The sequence below is a fragment of the Gavia stellata genome, chromosome 1 (assembly GCF_030936135.1).
Source record: "Gavia stellata isolate bGavSte3 chromosome 1, bGavSte3.hap2, whole genome shotgun sequence".
NCBI classification, from domain to species: Eukaryota; Metazoa; Chordata; class Aves; order Gaviiformes; family Gaviidae; genus Gavia; species Gavia stellata.
The window spans coordinates 41639749-41654447 of record NC_082594.1 but is presented as its reverse complement, the minus strand read 5'-3'; the positions used below and the strand labels follow the sequence as shown (position 1 = coordinate 41654447).

Below are 14699 nucleotides of genomic sequence, written 5' to 3'. Positions count from 1 at the left end.
ATCAGCAAGGGAGATTTAGATTATAAGTTAGGATATATAACAGTAAGGATGCCTAAGCACTGGGTTAGAGGTTCGAGGCAGGTTTTGAAAATGTCACTGATGAGAGTTTTTGAAATTAGACTGATATCAGCTAGGGTAGAAACAAGTGTAGTTGTTTCTGTAGAGGGGAAAAGGAATAGAAAATGTGATCTTTTGAACCTCGTAATAGCCTTTTCTTCCATTATTATATACGCTGTGTCTCCTCAGGATTGCTTTCAGTTCTCTGCATTAAGTAAAATATATAGGGACTTCTTTGGTAGAGGGAGAGAAATGTTTTCTTTGGTGTTTTTACAAAGAAATAAATTTCTATATTTATGTGTCTATTGTAGCCTCAAGTCATTTGCAGACAGGAGACTGGTCAAAATTATCACTCTTAAAAATGATTTTGGGGAAGTGTATAAACTACATTGTCGTTTTCTGTCCTAATGAAATTTGCATCTTTAAAAAATTCCCATAAGCAGGTAACTGTAGTCTGCCTTCTGTTAACCTTTCCTTGCTGCTTTTTCTTACAGTTAGGATCTGTTTTGATCTGGTTTCTTGTATTTTTATTTTTTCCTCTGGGTACATGATAATGAAGTGTACATGAAAATAAATGTTTGGGGATTTGAAGTGATTAGCTATGAAAACAATTTGAAGATGTGACTCAAATTTTATTGGTACTTTGAAAAACAAAACATTAAAATAATGATGTTTTGCAGCAGAATTCCCTAGAAATTCCTCATGGACAGAGCTGACTTAACAGTGTGGACAGTTAAGTTGGATCTGAACTGTTGAACAATATAGTACATCTAGGACGAGAAACATGAACCAGCAGCAGGACAGCCACTTTTCTCTTTCCCATCCTTAAAATGATTCCTAGACAAAATGCTGCGGGAAGAAATGTAGTTTTTATGTAGTTGGGATTAGAACCAGCCTACAGCTGAATCAGAAAGAATTAATTTAAACAAGGAGGCTAGAAGGGATTTCCTAGGACCTGAGTTGGGTATTGGGAGGTTAAAGGGCTAGAAATGGAAGGAAAGACTGTAAATATTGGTTTGACAATGGATTGACAGTGGTCTGCAGGTTACAAATTTTGAACTAATAACTTACTGATTTTTTAACAAGATTTTATGTTATGCAGACATCCTTTTACTGACGTCTGCATTTTTCCTAGTCAAATAACATTCTGCATTAATGTGGCATGTCTGTTTTGATTTGGTTTTAAGGGAGCTATTCTAGGGATTTAAATCAAGCAGTGAAATTGCTCCTGCGCTGTATGCAAGTTTGTAAGTGATTAGTGAATAATATAAATACCTGTTTCATTCAGTTAATTGACACAGGTATAAAGTTGTACAATTGCAGAGACAGAGAAAATCCTCAAGCAATCCAAATATAGCAGGTAATTATTTTTCCAGAGACGTAGATGATGTCTGAACAGCAGGAAAGTAGATAGAGGACACTTGTCAAGACACAGAGGGAAAACTGTCCCAAGTGGCTGAGTGATCACAGAAAACAAACTATCTACAAAAATAATGAGATTGTGTGAAAGGATGGAGATGCACCTCAGCTGGTGGAAAGATGATAGATAATCCGAAAATATAATTTGGACCAAGTCATGGAGTTTTTATTTGTTGATTGTTTTTAAGGAATTCTGTTTTAACTTAAGTCTTTCTTCCTTGCAAATAATTAAGACGTATTCCTCTAATGTTTTCATAATGTGCAAAGTTTTAAACTCTGAATTTAATAATTTTGCAGCTTATGTAAGTTAAACAGTATTTCTCCATCTCACAGAAAAGATAGGCCTATTAATAGTGTCCTTTTCAACATATGGTATTATATTCTGTCAGTACTTAAACAGGACATGGTTCTTTTTTTATCCTGAGTCCCACTTGTACTTCTGATGATGCAGAGTTATCAGCATTAATTTTGTTACAGAAATCTTGCCAGATCTTTCTCATTGCCTAATGATTATCTGTGCTGTAGCTTGCATTCTATCAGTTTCCCAGAATTCAGTGTTCTTTTAACCTTATTGAGTAATTTATTTTTGCACTCAGCAGGCTCTGAATATTCATTTTTGTATCACAGAATTGGATTTTAACATGCATCCTTTTTTGCCATTTTTAAAGGAATACAAAGATGTGCCTCTTTTAGACTGTTTGTGGTCTTCTTACAGAAATCCTCCACATCCTCTCTGATTATATCATAGGAAGGATGGAAAGTGCCTCTAAACAACTTGCAATCCATGATTTTTGCATTTACCTGTCTTCTTTTAAATAAAAATATAAATATAAAAATAAGAATTTATAAAATAAAAATAAATCTTTCTTGAGTTAATAGTATCTTTACAACATTAAGGAAATTATGATTCCTCAGACACATTCGTCCTATTTCTGCATCATCCCCACCTTGCTAGTATTGAGAGTCAGGCCAATAAACCGTTAGTTAAAGGCCTATGGCTAATTCTTTTATAATTCTGTTGAAGGTTTATATAAAATGTGTAAGCATGCTGACAGAAAAATATCATATAACCTACACAATTAAATGCTGATAAATTAGTATTGAGCTAATTAAGGCATATATGGTAGTGTCTGTCCAATATGTGATGGGATAAAGACTGAATACAAATTAATTCATTTACTAGTACATAGGGAAATAGAAGAGCCTAGATATGATTTTTTTTCTTTTTTTTTTCTATAAATGAGATCCAAAAACTTCTCTGCAGATGATCAGGAACTAAGGCAGAGGACTTCTTAAAGTATTTGAGATAATAGGAGAGAAGAATCTTAGGGTCTTCCATTATTTTTGAAGAAACAAATTGGTGAGCCCTAGCAAAAGTTCAGTATTGGAAGAATTTGAGTACTTGGAATAGAACACTGAGAGTTTTACTGGGAAAAGAAAACCCATGAAAGAAGCTGAAAATGTAACGGATGATATGATAATGCCATTTTTATAATTCAATTTGCCAGATATTAATTTCTTCATGTTTTTGTACCCAGGGAGGTGCTGTCCAGAGCAGGAAGAGTGACTGATGTAAACTTTTAACTTTCTTATTCTCTTATAGTAGTTTAATGGAATTTAACTGGAGTTATGAATAGCTAAAATTAATCAACCTAGTGTGCCTAGTAAAAGCTGAGGGAATCAAAACAAAAGTCATGCCTTTGATACAGTATTTTTATGACAAGTTCACCAATACAAGCTTAGCAGCAGCTTTACCTCAGTGTTCACCTTTCTACTGACTAATCTTTATGCAAGGTTATAAGCCTTGTGGTTTCTGATATGTGTGAGACTCAGAAGTGTAAATAGAGTATGTTTTTTGGAGTTGAGTAAGACAGTCTTGACCTATGCCTTTGGAAAGTAAAAAATATAGAAAAACTCAAAGGTGTGATTTTTGCAATTTATACAGATACTGTCCCTGTGATTAAAATCTCAGTGGAACTTGCTCTAGTTTCTTTCTGAATTTGAGAAGTAATCTTACCCCATGAAAATACTTTAACATGTTATTCACGGTGGAGGTATGTCGTGGTTTAGTCCCAGCTGGCAACTAAGCACCACACAGCCGCTCGCTCACTCCTCCCAGGTGGGATGGGGGAGAGAATCGGAAGAGTAAAAGTGAGAAAGCTCATGGGTTGAGATAAAGACAGTTTAATAGGTAAAGCAAAAGCCGCGCAGGCAAGCTAAGCAAAACAAGGAATTCATTCACCACTTCCCATCGGCAGGCAGGTGTTCAGCCTCCTCCAGGAAAGCAGGGCTCCATCACACGTAACGGTTACTTGGGAAGACAAACACCATTACTCCGAATGTGTCCCGTCCCCCCCCGCTTCTTCTTTCCCCAGGTTTATATGCTGAGCATGACATCATACGGTATGGGATATCCCTTTGGTCAGTTGGGGTCAGCTGTCCCGGCTGTGTCCCCTCCCAACTTCTTGTGCACCTCCAGCCTACTCGCTGGTGGGGTGGTGTGAGAAGTAGAAAAGGCCTTGACTCTGTGTAAGCACTGCTCAGCAGTAACTAAAACATCCCTGTGTATCAATACTGTTTTTAGTACAAATCCAAAACACAGCCCTATACTAGCTACTATGAAGAAAATTAGCTCTATCCCAGCCAAAACCAGCACAAGGTAGGATATGAATTCATGATTACAGGAAACAACAGTTACTTTTAATAAATGTATCTTTGCTATGGTATGCTGGAAAATGTTTTTGTTCCTTAGAAGCTAAAGGCATTTTCTAAGCCCTTTTTGTCTTTTATAGCAGTTCACTCAAAAATTGTAAGTGTTATTTCTAGTCTGTATCAAAAATATTAGAGATTTTTTCTTACACACCCACTGGGCTCTTGGACACAAACTATCAGGATTATAAGAGTCTACCAAAGAACATAGACAAGCACACAACAAAAAGGAAGAATAGTAATACATATGAACATCAAAATCTTTGGTGATTCAGTCTGCAAAGAATTCTTGAAATAAAATCAGCTTTTACTTCTTTAAGACTCCAATGCATCTAATGTAATTACAGCATCTTACTCTTTTCAGTGGTTATATAATTATAATTTTGGTGATGTGAGTGAGGAATTGATTCATATTAATCAACAAAGTACTTTCATCAAGCTGTTCTGAGGTAGGGATTATGTATTTTTGTATAGAAAGCAAGCAGTTCCTTTAACTTGTACATAGCCATTTTTCCTAACTTCTTTGCTCTGCTTTCACCACTTCTTTTATTTTACAACTTTAGGAACATTCCAGATAAATTCAATATAACTCCAGAAGCATGAGGAAAACACAGTAACAGAGATGTTTTCTCAGTTTTCTCACTCAAGACTTAGAATGTTAATCTCATTTTTTTTAGAATGAACCCACATATAGTATTTGTGCCTCGCAGCCTCCAACTGTCAGTACAACTATGAGATTCGAGTCTTTTCCATCTTAAAGTATACCTTAAAATAGCTTGACTGTTTGATATAGATCATGGCAAAATAAACAAAATTGAGTCCTGGAAATGCATGGAAGTTGGCATGAATCTATCAGCTGTTGGCAGGTCAGGATTAGGTGGCTGACTTTTAAAAGGGATTTGCTTTTCTCATCACACCTATTTCCAGTTTGCAGGTTGTATTCCTGGTAGATTACATTTCTGAGTTGTTCTGATGTTTCAAAGACATGGAAAATGAAATCTCTGCTACATATTTCATATACTTTATTGTTGTCTTTTACCAGCTTGTAATTCAGAAAAATTTCTTTTTATGGAGAAGAGCTACCTACCTCTATTTCATTTTATTTTATTGTCTGGTTTCTTTTTTGGTTTGCCTTGGTATTTAGCTAAATGTTGTCTGTTGGCTTTGGCTCCACTGTGGACTCTAAAATGCTCAAAATTGTTTTTAGAACTGTTGCTTGTGAAAAGCAATTGTAGAATTACAAATAGACACAAATAATTATCCTAAGTCTGGGGAGTACTAGAAAGTTTTCATTTCTTGTATTTGATGTAAATTAATTGTGTAAGCCTCTTATATTTTATGTAATTTAAATAGATGATACTCAGTTTTAAACATGCTGATTTCCTTTGGTGGACTAATGAGCTTCCACATCCTTTTGGGATCAAAGATGTATGGACAAGACAAATATATAATTTTAAAAGCTGAGAGGAAAGACATTATTGAGGACATAGAAAGAGATAGAAATTAACTTACTCCAGAGGTAAAAAACAACTGGATAATGTGGAGGCCTCTATTTCTAGATATTGGAGAAGGTCTTTCATAAAAATTTTAGAATACACTTCCTTGGACTGAGAATATCTTAAAAGAGAGTAAGTGGTTTGAGACGGTGACAAATAGTGTTTTAAGGACAGTTTTGTCTAAAAAAAAACCCTAAATAATTATTAAAATTCCCTGATTAAGAAGTGTATGAAAAGCTTCTATTGTATTTCCCCCCTTGCATCTTCATCATAATGACATTTAAAGCATCATTATATTTTTAAAGTGAAAAACTTTGTCTTAAGATGTATGAGCATGACAGAATGCTGTATGATTTTCTTTTGAAGTTCTGAAAACATTCTTCTCATCACATTATGCGACAATGTCTTAGAGAAGATGTTGGTGGAGTGGAAGCTCAATAATTTTCTGTGTGAGTGGCAAGGGTTTCCCTTGAGTTAAAAAGATTGTGAAAGAAAACTGTAACATTCATATTGATCTAGACACTATCTATAGCTGTCTTTATTACATTTGCTTATTTTGCCGTAATTTATTTATGACTAAATTACTTGGTGGAGTCTCAGGAAGCCCAAAAAAGGATTTTCTGGTTATTAAAAAAAAACCCACAAAACCCAGCCTAGAAACGTATTTGAATTGACAAAAACTTTATTAGTATAAGAGGGAACTCAAAGGGGTAAAAAGAGTGGATATGACAAATAGATAAAAGACCTGCCTTAGCATAATACACAGTTAACAATCAGTTTACTTAGGAACAGATTATAAAATTGCATGTTGTTCAAATGAAGTCTTATCACCACTAAATTATTTATACTTCAGTTTGAAAAGTAAATAAATGCTAAGGGCCTCTCTTGCTGTCAAAAGCTCTGTATCATTTATGAACTAGATTTCAGCCTGATTTGTTTTAAATTAAATTGCTTAATATATTTTATACACAATCTGGAGACCCATGAAGGAAAAGAAGTAATCAGCTATTGATTATTTCATTGGAAAAATGCAGTTTTACATTAAAAAAAATTTAAAAAATCATCCAGGACTAAACTCTTCCCATTCACCTTTGTGGTAACTCTCTTGAAGACAGTATAAAGCTGTAGATCTGGAGATACAGTGTATCATGATGGGCAGATGTTGATACTAGCACTTGACACAGTATTGGGCCCTTCATGAACAAATATCAATTCCCTCTTCTGCAAAACAACACTAGAGTCAAATGTGTTGAAGTGCTCTATCTGAGCGGCCTTTCTGGGGGGTTCTGGCGCTTGCCACTCTTAGTCTGTTTGATTACCATCGGACACTTTGCTCTGCGAAGTTAGGCACACCTGTGCAAAGTGGCTGAAGTAGTCTCAGGCGCAGATCTTCTGCTCATACCAATTGTCACAGTGCTATTGACTTCACAGGAGCCATGATAACAGGTGCTGCCTTATTTGACTGCTGTCTTATTTGAGTGGATAATCAAATTTAGCAGTGATTTACATTGTCTTTGCAGGAGGGTAAATGATAAGGTAAAACACCACAGAGGATCAAGTCTCACTTCTTGAGAAGGCTACATTGAAGAGATAGACTTTTTTGATACACATGGTGGAATTTAATATATAAACAAATGTCCTTTCAGTGTACATGCTTTCTAATTAGGGTTTTTCAAAGTTACTGTTTTATAAACAACTCTTTTCGTGGTCACACATGATAAAAACCTGCAACAAACAGAAGGAAAATTTTCACAGTGAGTATCTTTTCTGAAATATATATTTTTTCCCTCATTACATCATAGGCTTCAATTTGTATTAATTAAAACTACTTCCTGGGTGGTCAAAGATACAAGGTGAAAATTTCATTAGGATATTTTACACTGTAGCTAAACACCCTGGTGTTTTATTGCTAATTTTCACATTTTCACTGCAGTTCCTCATTGTTTCTGTGGACTGTGAAATTAGTCTTTACTCCTATGAAATGAGGTAAAATACTGTAGTTTGCTAAATGGAAGATCTTTTTTCTGAGTTCCGATTTCAGTTCAGTGTTTATGCTGTTTACATTTAAAAATAGTCTTATTTCTACTCTGCAACAAAATAAATTAATGTCATCATTTCACTACTTATGCCACACCGGTTGAAGTGCATTCCCTCTGGTGTTAACCTGGTTGAAGTAATGAATGAGTGTAACCCACAGTCTCAGAATGTACCCATTAACCAGAAGATCCCCTCTAAAGGTCCAAATCAAACAAAAAAATAGAAGTCCAATAAGGTAAACTACAATGTAGCTTGTTTTAGAGTTTGCACCACTGCCTGCAGGCTAACAATTTTCTACAAAGATTGGCTTTTAAAATCCTAGTAAACCTTCCAAACTCTGGGTTGGTACTTTGTGTTTTTTCCTTTGCAGGGCTGTGGAACTAGTTTTGTGATGTGGTTTAAATCAAAAGTTATTAAAGACAAAGGGGACATTGTAAAAGCAAAGCAAAGCAGACAAAAGCAAAGAAAAGAGAAACCTAACCAACCCTATACATTACAAAGTTGACCTTGCATTAGCTTCCCACTGGCAAAGAGGAGATACTTCTCTAGAAATTGCTTGCCTCTGATTAGCCTGAGTAGGAATTATCTCACTCAACTCAGTTTTCTAAGAATTGTTGCCAATTTGTAAACTGGACATCTAGCTCCTCCTATGGTCAGTGGAAAGAAACTGACACCAAGTGATCAAGACCCTTTAAAAAGAGGTGTCTGAGAGTGGTGGGAATTGTCTGGAAGAAGTCTTTGGACTGGATAAAAAGCGAGCCTGTATACATAGATGAGACTTAGATGACTAATTTTAGATGGGTAAGGCTGAAATGCTTTGTTGGCAATTAGCCTTAATACGTCCCTTGTGGCATATACAGTATCTCATGCTTAAGATATTTATCAAGTACTTAGTATTTGAACTCAGTATCATTTTGCCATTGGTTTACAGGACTAATTCACAACACTATTTAAGAATACCTCATGGAGGGGGCATCAAGTATTTTTCCTTTCTTTCTTAAAGTGTCTCTAAGGAGTTTGCCACCTTATCTCCTGTTCAGAAAGTCAAAGGAAATTTTGCTTTGTCCTTCCTTACCAATGGGGGGGGTGTTGGGTTTTGGGGGGTTTGGGGTTGTTGTGTGTTTGCGGGTTTTTTTGTTGGTTTTCTGTTTTGTGTTATCTGTACCTAGCATTCTTGAAAATCATACGCTTACATTGGAAATACCTGTTTTCTGGTGCATTTAATCACAGAAGTCTTCAGATCATTCATATCAGTTTTCCCTATTAGAAAGTATAAGTAGTGGATTCGAGTGCCTCTGCCACATCGATCTTTGAATATTGCCATGATAAAAATATTTGCCACTGTAGAAAGTATTCATAGTTTTTGCTAAGGAAAACTTGAAAAAGCACAGGTTTGATGGTGAAGGAAAGCTTGAGACACAAACTTCACAGAGGTAATATGCTGTTACATACTAATTGTTAATTAAAAGCAATACAAGGTTATGTTGCATTGTGTTGTTTGTGATATTAGGCTACCTGTTACAATGGTAAAAAGAAACAGCTTTTGGATACACAGGCCTCTTCTTGATTCTGTTATGTACAGTACCAATGAAGCTATTTGTGAAAACAATTAACTCAAAGTACAATACTTAAACCTTCTGGAATTAATTTTGTGTTCAATTACCTACGCTCATACAGCTTTAGGTGTGTTTTATTGTTAAAAATAAAACAAACAAACAAATTTTACAGACATGATTCATTCTGCAAAAGTGGGACTTAAAACAAAATTAAAGACATTGCCAAGGAGGTAAGCCATGTCTTGTTTTAGAATTGCTACAGCATCATATAAGTGATACACCTACATTTAATTTCACTGCTGTGGTGGGATAGCCTTGGCTAGGGGACAAACTCCCACCCAGCCACTCAGTCACTATTCCTTTTCTGTGGGACAGGAGGAGAAAATCATCTGAGGAAGCGGGTAGGTTGAGATAAAGACAAGGAGACTGCTTACCAGTTACTGACTTGGGGAAGATTTAATTTCTTGCCAATTAAAGTAGATTTGGGTGGTGAGAAACAAAACCAAATATTAAAACATCTTTCCTCACCCTTTACTCATGCCCAACTTCACTCTTGGTTCCTCTACTGCCCCACAAGCAGCACAAGAGGATGGGGAATGGGAGGTTGTCATCAGTCCCTAACAGCTCCTCTCTGCTGCTCCTTCCTCCTCACACTTCTCTCCTCCAGCATGGGTCCTCCTCATGGGCTGCAGTTCCTTTAGGATAAACCTGCTCCAGCATGGGCTTTTCCACTGCCTGCAGGGGAATCTCTTCTCTAGTGCCTGGAGCATCTCCTCCCCTCCTTCTTCTCTCACCTTGGTGTTCATACAGCTGTTTTTCACACTTTTTATCCACCCCCCTTTTCCAGTGTTTTGCCTTTTCTTAAATATGTTTTCCCCAAGGCACCACCAGCTTGGTTGATGGGCTCAGCTGTGTCCTGTGGTGGGTCCATTTGGAGGCAGCTGGAACTGGCTGTGTCTGGCACGAGGCAGCCCCCCGGTACCAAAACCTTGCCATTCACACCCAGTACAACTGTCCATAGAAAAAAATAATGCCATGCATAGCTACTTTAAGTATTGAGAAAGTTTCCATGAGATTTCCATGGAGTAGCAAGTAGACCCTTCCTGGCATGAATAAAGATTTGAGAGTGAAGTTGAAACAGAGGCAGTATAGGTTTCCCAGTGCATTTACAGTATGAATTCAGTCCTGTTAAATTCTCAGGCTAACAAATTACCGTTTCATCAAAAAGATGTGATTTCAGGAGGGAGAGAAGGCTGTAAAGTATTTTCAGGTTTTGCAATCATTTGTGGTTTTTTTTCTGTTTTAGATAGTTATCTCTGTGTACACAAAGAATGAAAGTCTCTGATCCCTGTAGGTAATTTTTCACTCCATTGCTAGGAGAAATGTTGAAGTAATTGCAGTTTCAGTAATAGTCAGTGAGTATTTGTAATTGCAAGTTCTGTGACTGCCACATAGAACCATATATTAACCAATATATATAACAGCATCCATATTTGCCTGATCATACTTTTAAGGAAATAGAGTCCCTCAGTCTTATTTAAAGAGTCTGTAAAAATAGCTGCAATTAACATATTGCCCCCTCCAAAAAAAAAAGAAAAAAAAGAACAGTAGTACTATGACTGTATAAATGGGAGGAATGGCATAATTTACATTCATTAACCTGACTGGGGTTTGACAATTAATTGTAGCCCTCTTAACCATTATCTTTTACAGAAAGAAATTTTCAGTTTGCAAAATTCAAGATATTGTGTTACTGTATTATGGGGTAATTTTTTTCTTTTTTTTTTTCACTCCATGTTATAAAAGGGTTGTTTGTGAATCTAGTAGTCAAAGAAGAAGCCACTCTCTGTTACTCATCTCAAAGACAAAAGAAAAGAAATCTCCTTGCCCTCCTGTCCCTCTGAAAGCAAAGCTAGCCTAAATATGTATTGAAGGCGGGTTACTCGTGTGCAGTTGACATTTATGATGCTACATCTTAAAAGCATAAATCTTTTCCAAACTGACTTGGTCAAGATTATGATGAAGGTAATAACATGATTAGGCCTGGTATTAACATCATTAGTGATAACATCTTAGAAAGGGTTTAATTGTTGATGGTACAGGAAACCTTTGTCTAAATCTTAAAATATCTCCATGTTGCAAGACTATGTATTTAAGGCAGTGACCAAACATAGTCCTTGTAAAGTATAAATCGTATTTAAATGCAGATTATTCTCCAGGTTTTGTGGTGTGTTTTTTTCTTCATTGTTTTTGCAAGCTATTTCAGATGGACAGCCAGATGAATTGAAAAAATGATAGAGTGAGACATGGAAAACAATCAAGATATTTTCCCTTTCCTAGCTAATCTTTCTAAAATCAAGCTTGATCTTCAGAAACAAAATTAAAAGTGTTCTCTTCCATTAATATTGAGAAAATATTTCCCTTCATATACAAGAAGTAGCGATAGATTTAAATAACATTGTGCATAGAAGAATTCTCTGTGGGAAGCTTTTATTTCTTCTTGCAAGTAGCTAGTATATTATCTCCTGAATAAGTATAATGGCTAAGTAAGTAATCCATGCACAGCGTTTTAAGAATGTGTGAGCTAGTCCACTGGCAGAACAGAAAGAGGACACTTGGGGCCCAGATTCATGTCACTTAATATGAGGCACTTAACTGAGACAGCTGAAACACGAGCACAGGTGCTCCAAGTTTCATCGGTCAGAATGTGACTGAGATCTGAATTGACTTATCGACATACCTACCTGTCATTACTGACTATCCAGGAAGCCTAGGAGGACAAACCTGGGTATTTTTAAAGGCTCCGCTTAGATGCTTTCTATTCCAGTGGTTTATGGCTTCTGCTAACAATGACACCAATTGAATGAACTATGATATTTCTTTTCCCTTAACCATCGGATATTGTCGGCGTAACAACAAAAGTAACAATAACTGTGTTTGAGTTATCTCAAGGAAGTGAGCCTGAGAGCTGTGTCTCTAAAACCACTTTAGTTAAAGGTTAATGTTGATTAGTGTGGAGTCAACATCACTCTGATAAACCTCTTAGTTTAAACTAAATGACAGAATAAGAGCTAGTAGTACACTAGTGAGCATTACAATAAAACATGATGCATTGCATTTATAAAAATAAAAACAACAGACTTCGGAAAACTGGATAATGCTTGCATTTGATATATTACAAGTGGAGTTTTATTCCCATTTCTTCTTGCAGTCTCATATGCAACATTTCTGTTGCTTAAATTGTGTAATAAATGAGTGCTGGATTTCATTGCTTAAGATCAAAATACGAGACCCGAGTGGATAAACGTCAGGAAATACATAGGTTAGCTCACAACAGCCTGCGAAAGGGTGGTAGGTTTGGAGAGGGCAAAGAGAGTGCATTGTACATTTTCTCAGTTCTGTACGAATGCACGACTGACTTACCAAGTGCAGGCTATTTGACAGATCTACTCCAGCAATGACACAAAGCAAGACAGGAAGAGCAAAGCAAATATTCTTTACACTGAAAAAAGTATTAATTTAAACTAAGGGTGAGCAGAGGCCAACTTTTTTTCTAATGTGCATGCCAGCCTTTTCTCTAGACAATTATTGGGATCTGAACCCCAAAATAACTTTTAGACTGAAACCAACCATCATTTAGTCTAGCTAATCAGCATGATAACATTTTCTTGAACTACTTTACTGTTAATCTAAAAGCATAGCAATTGCTTTGGGAGGATGAACATGGAATAGGAATGAAAAAGAAGTAAGAGTCTGAGAACTAAGAAGGACCAGACCAGTCTGAAGTTAAAATTAGTTCTGGATTTCCATTTAGGACAGCTCAAGTTTTATTCCTGCTTTAATACTTCAGAACTACAATTGGTTAAACAACAAAATTCCAATTCATAAGTGAGGGGTTTTTTTACCATGGCTCCTGTTGTGTAATCCATGAAGGAGTTTATAATGAAAAAAATAGTTGTTTCATGAGCTGGAAAGGGATAATGAAAAGTGGGAGCTAAGAAACAGATATAAAGATAAAACAAAGCTATTGCTTTGGTAGTTTGGATCAAATCTCACACATATCTAACTGTTCACAATCAGAGGTTAAGTGCCTATTCCAACTCCTGAAATAATCAATAACAACAAATATTGCAGTCAACTTTCTGTAATAACTTCAGACATTTCAAACCAGAAGCACACATAAGAGAACTCTGAAGATTTATAAACACATTGCAAGTAAAATAGTACTATGTTGATGAAAAGTTGATTATGGTTTCACTATTTGTGTGTCCAGGTTTCCATAACTGCTGACAGTAGAAGGGACTTGTATGCTTCATTTGAATAGTACATGTATTTGAAATAACAATTTTAAATATCCCACTATTATGTTTGGATTAATAGTTGAGCCTCTGGATGCCTTTTCTCTTGAAAACCCCAAGAAATTGAAAATTTCCCCATGAATCCTATTTAGCTTTTAGGGAACTCCCACAAACCCTTACTGTATTTTTATGGTGGATGTCATTTGAGTTCTTTCACCAGCTATGCTGTATTGAGGACTTCGGATTCCTTTCTCATTTTAGAGACTTAACCTCACATTTTCACTCCTTGTTTAAATGAATTTTTAGAGCTGAAAGCATGTGAAGGCCTACTTCCTCTCTAGAAGATAACAGTGTATCAAATATAGTCTGGCTTCCCTTTTTTAATGTATAATAACCCAAACTGGTACACAGTAGAACTCTAATTCCAGACTGTGATGTTTTAAATTTTTTTCTGCTTAAGAACTGTATAGAACAGTATAAAAGTTAAGGACAGAGGAGGTCTGGTGACTCAGCTTGAGGAGTGAGAAGCATTAAAGTGTCAGTGTATGACAAATATTTTGGTGCTGAGTTCCTTCAAAGATGAGAATTAGCTGTGCTTTCAATTGTTTTTCATTTCCTTGTTGTTGTACCAGAACTATGATTGCCCAGAACTTTATCCTCTCTTACACAGCAACATATTATATTGCTTTGCACATATAAAGGTGATGTACCTATTAATGTAAAAAGAAATGTAAACACACTCCAAAAGTCTTTTTAGTATGTGCTTCCAATAAATAGAGTCAAATGTTATATGTCATTCTTTCTCTGGATATTTTTGTATATTTTATAAATGTATTTATATATTCTATAAGTACATAAAAAGTAATTCTTTGTATACTTCTGTATATCTCACAGCACCAGCAATTGACAATCAAGCATTATTTTTGTACAGTAAAACTGTCCTTAAATCTGAAGCTATTCTTAAAACTGAATGGTGTAAGTGAGCACTCCAGTGACTAAAATAAGTTAATTTTAATTGGATCACCTAAAATCAATTACTCACTGTAGCACCCTGTGAATTTGCAGACACTTTTTTTAAAGAGCTTTATTATGTTCTATCTTCTGAAAATTACATCCAAAGCACATTT

General features: G+C 35.8%; 1 protein-coding gene across 4 annotated transcripts in view; it reads left to right on the top strand.

Moving 5' to 3' along the window:
* Positions 1-14699, top strand: part of PCDH9 (protocadherin 9) — a 679091-nt gene that overhangs the window by 369102 nt on the left and 295290 nt on the right. The window contains exon 5 of one of the 4 annotated variants that reach the window (XM_059821043.1): positions 3304-3311. The exons of the other annotated variants lie outside the window; for them this stretch is intronic. Within the exon in view, the coding sequence (XP_059677026.1) occupies positions 3304-3311 (8 nt within the window). The remainder of the gene's footprint in view (positions 1-3303; positions 3312-14699) is intronic. 4 annotated transcript variants of the gene reach the window in all.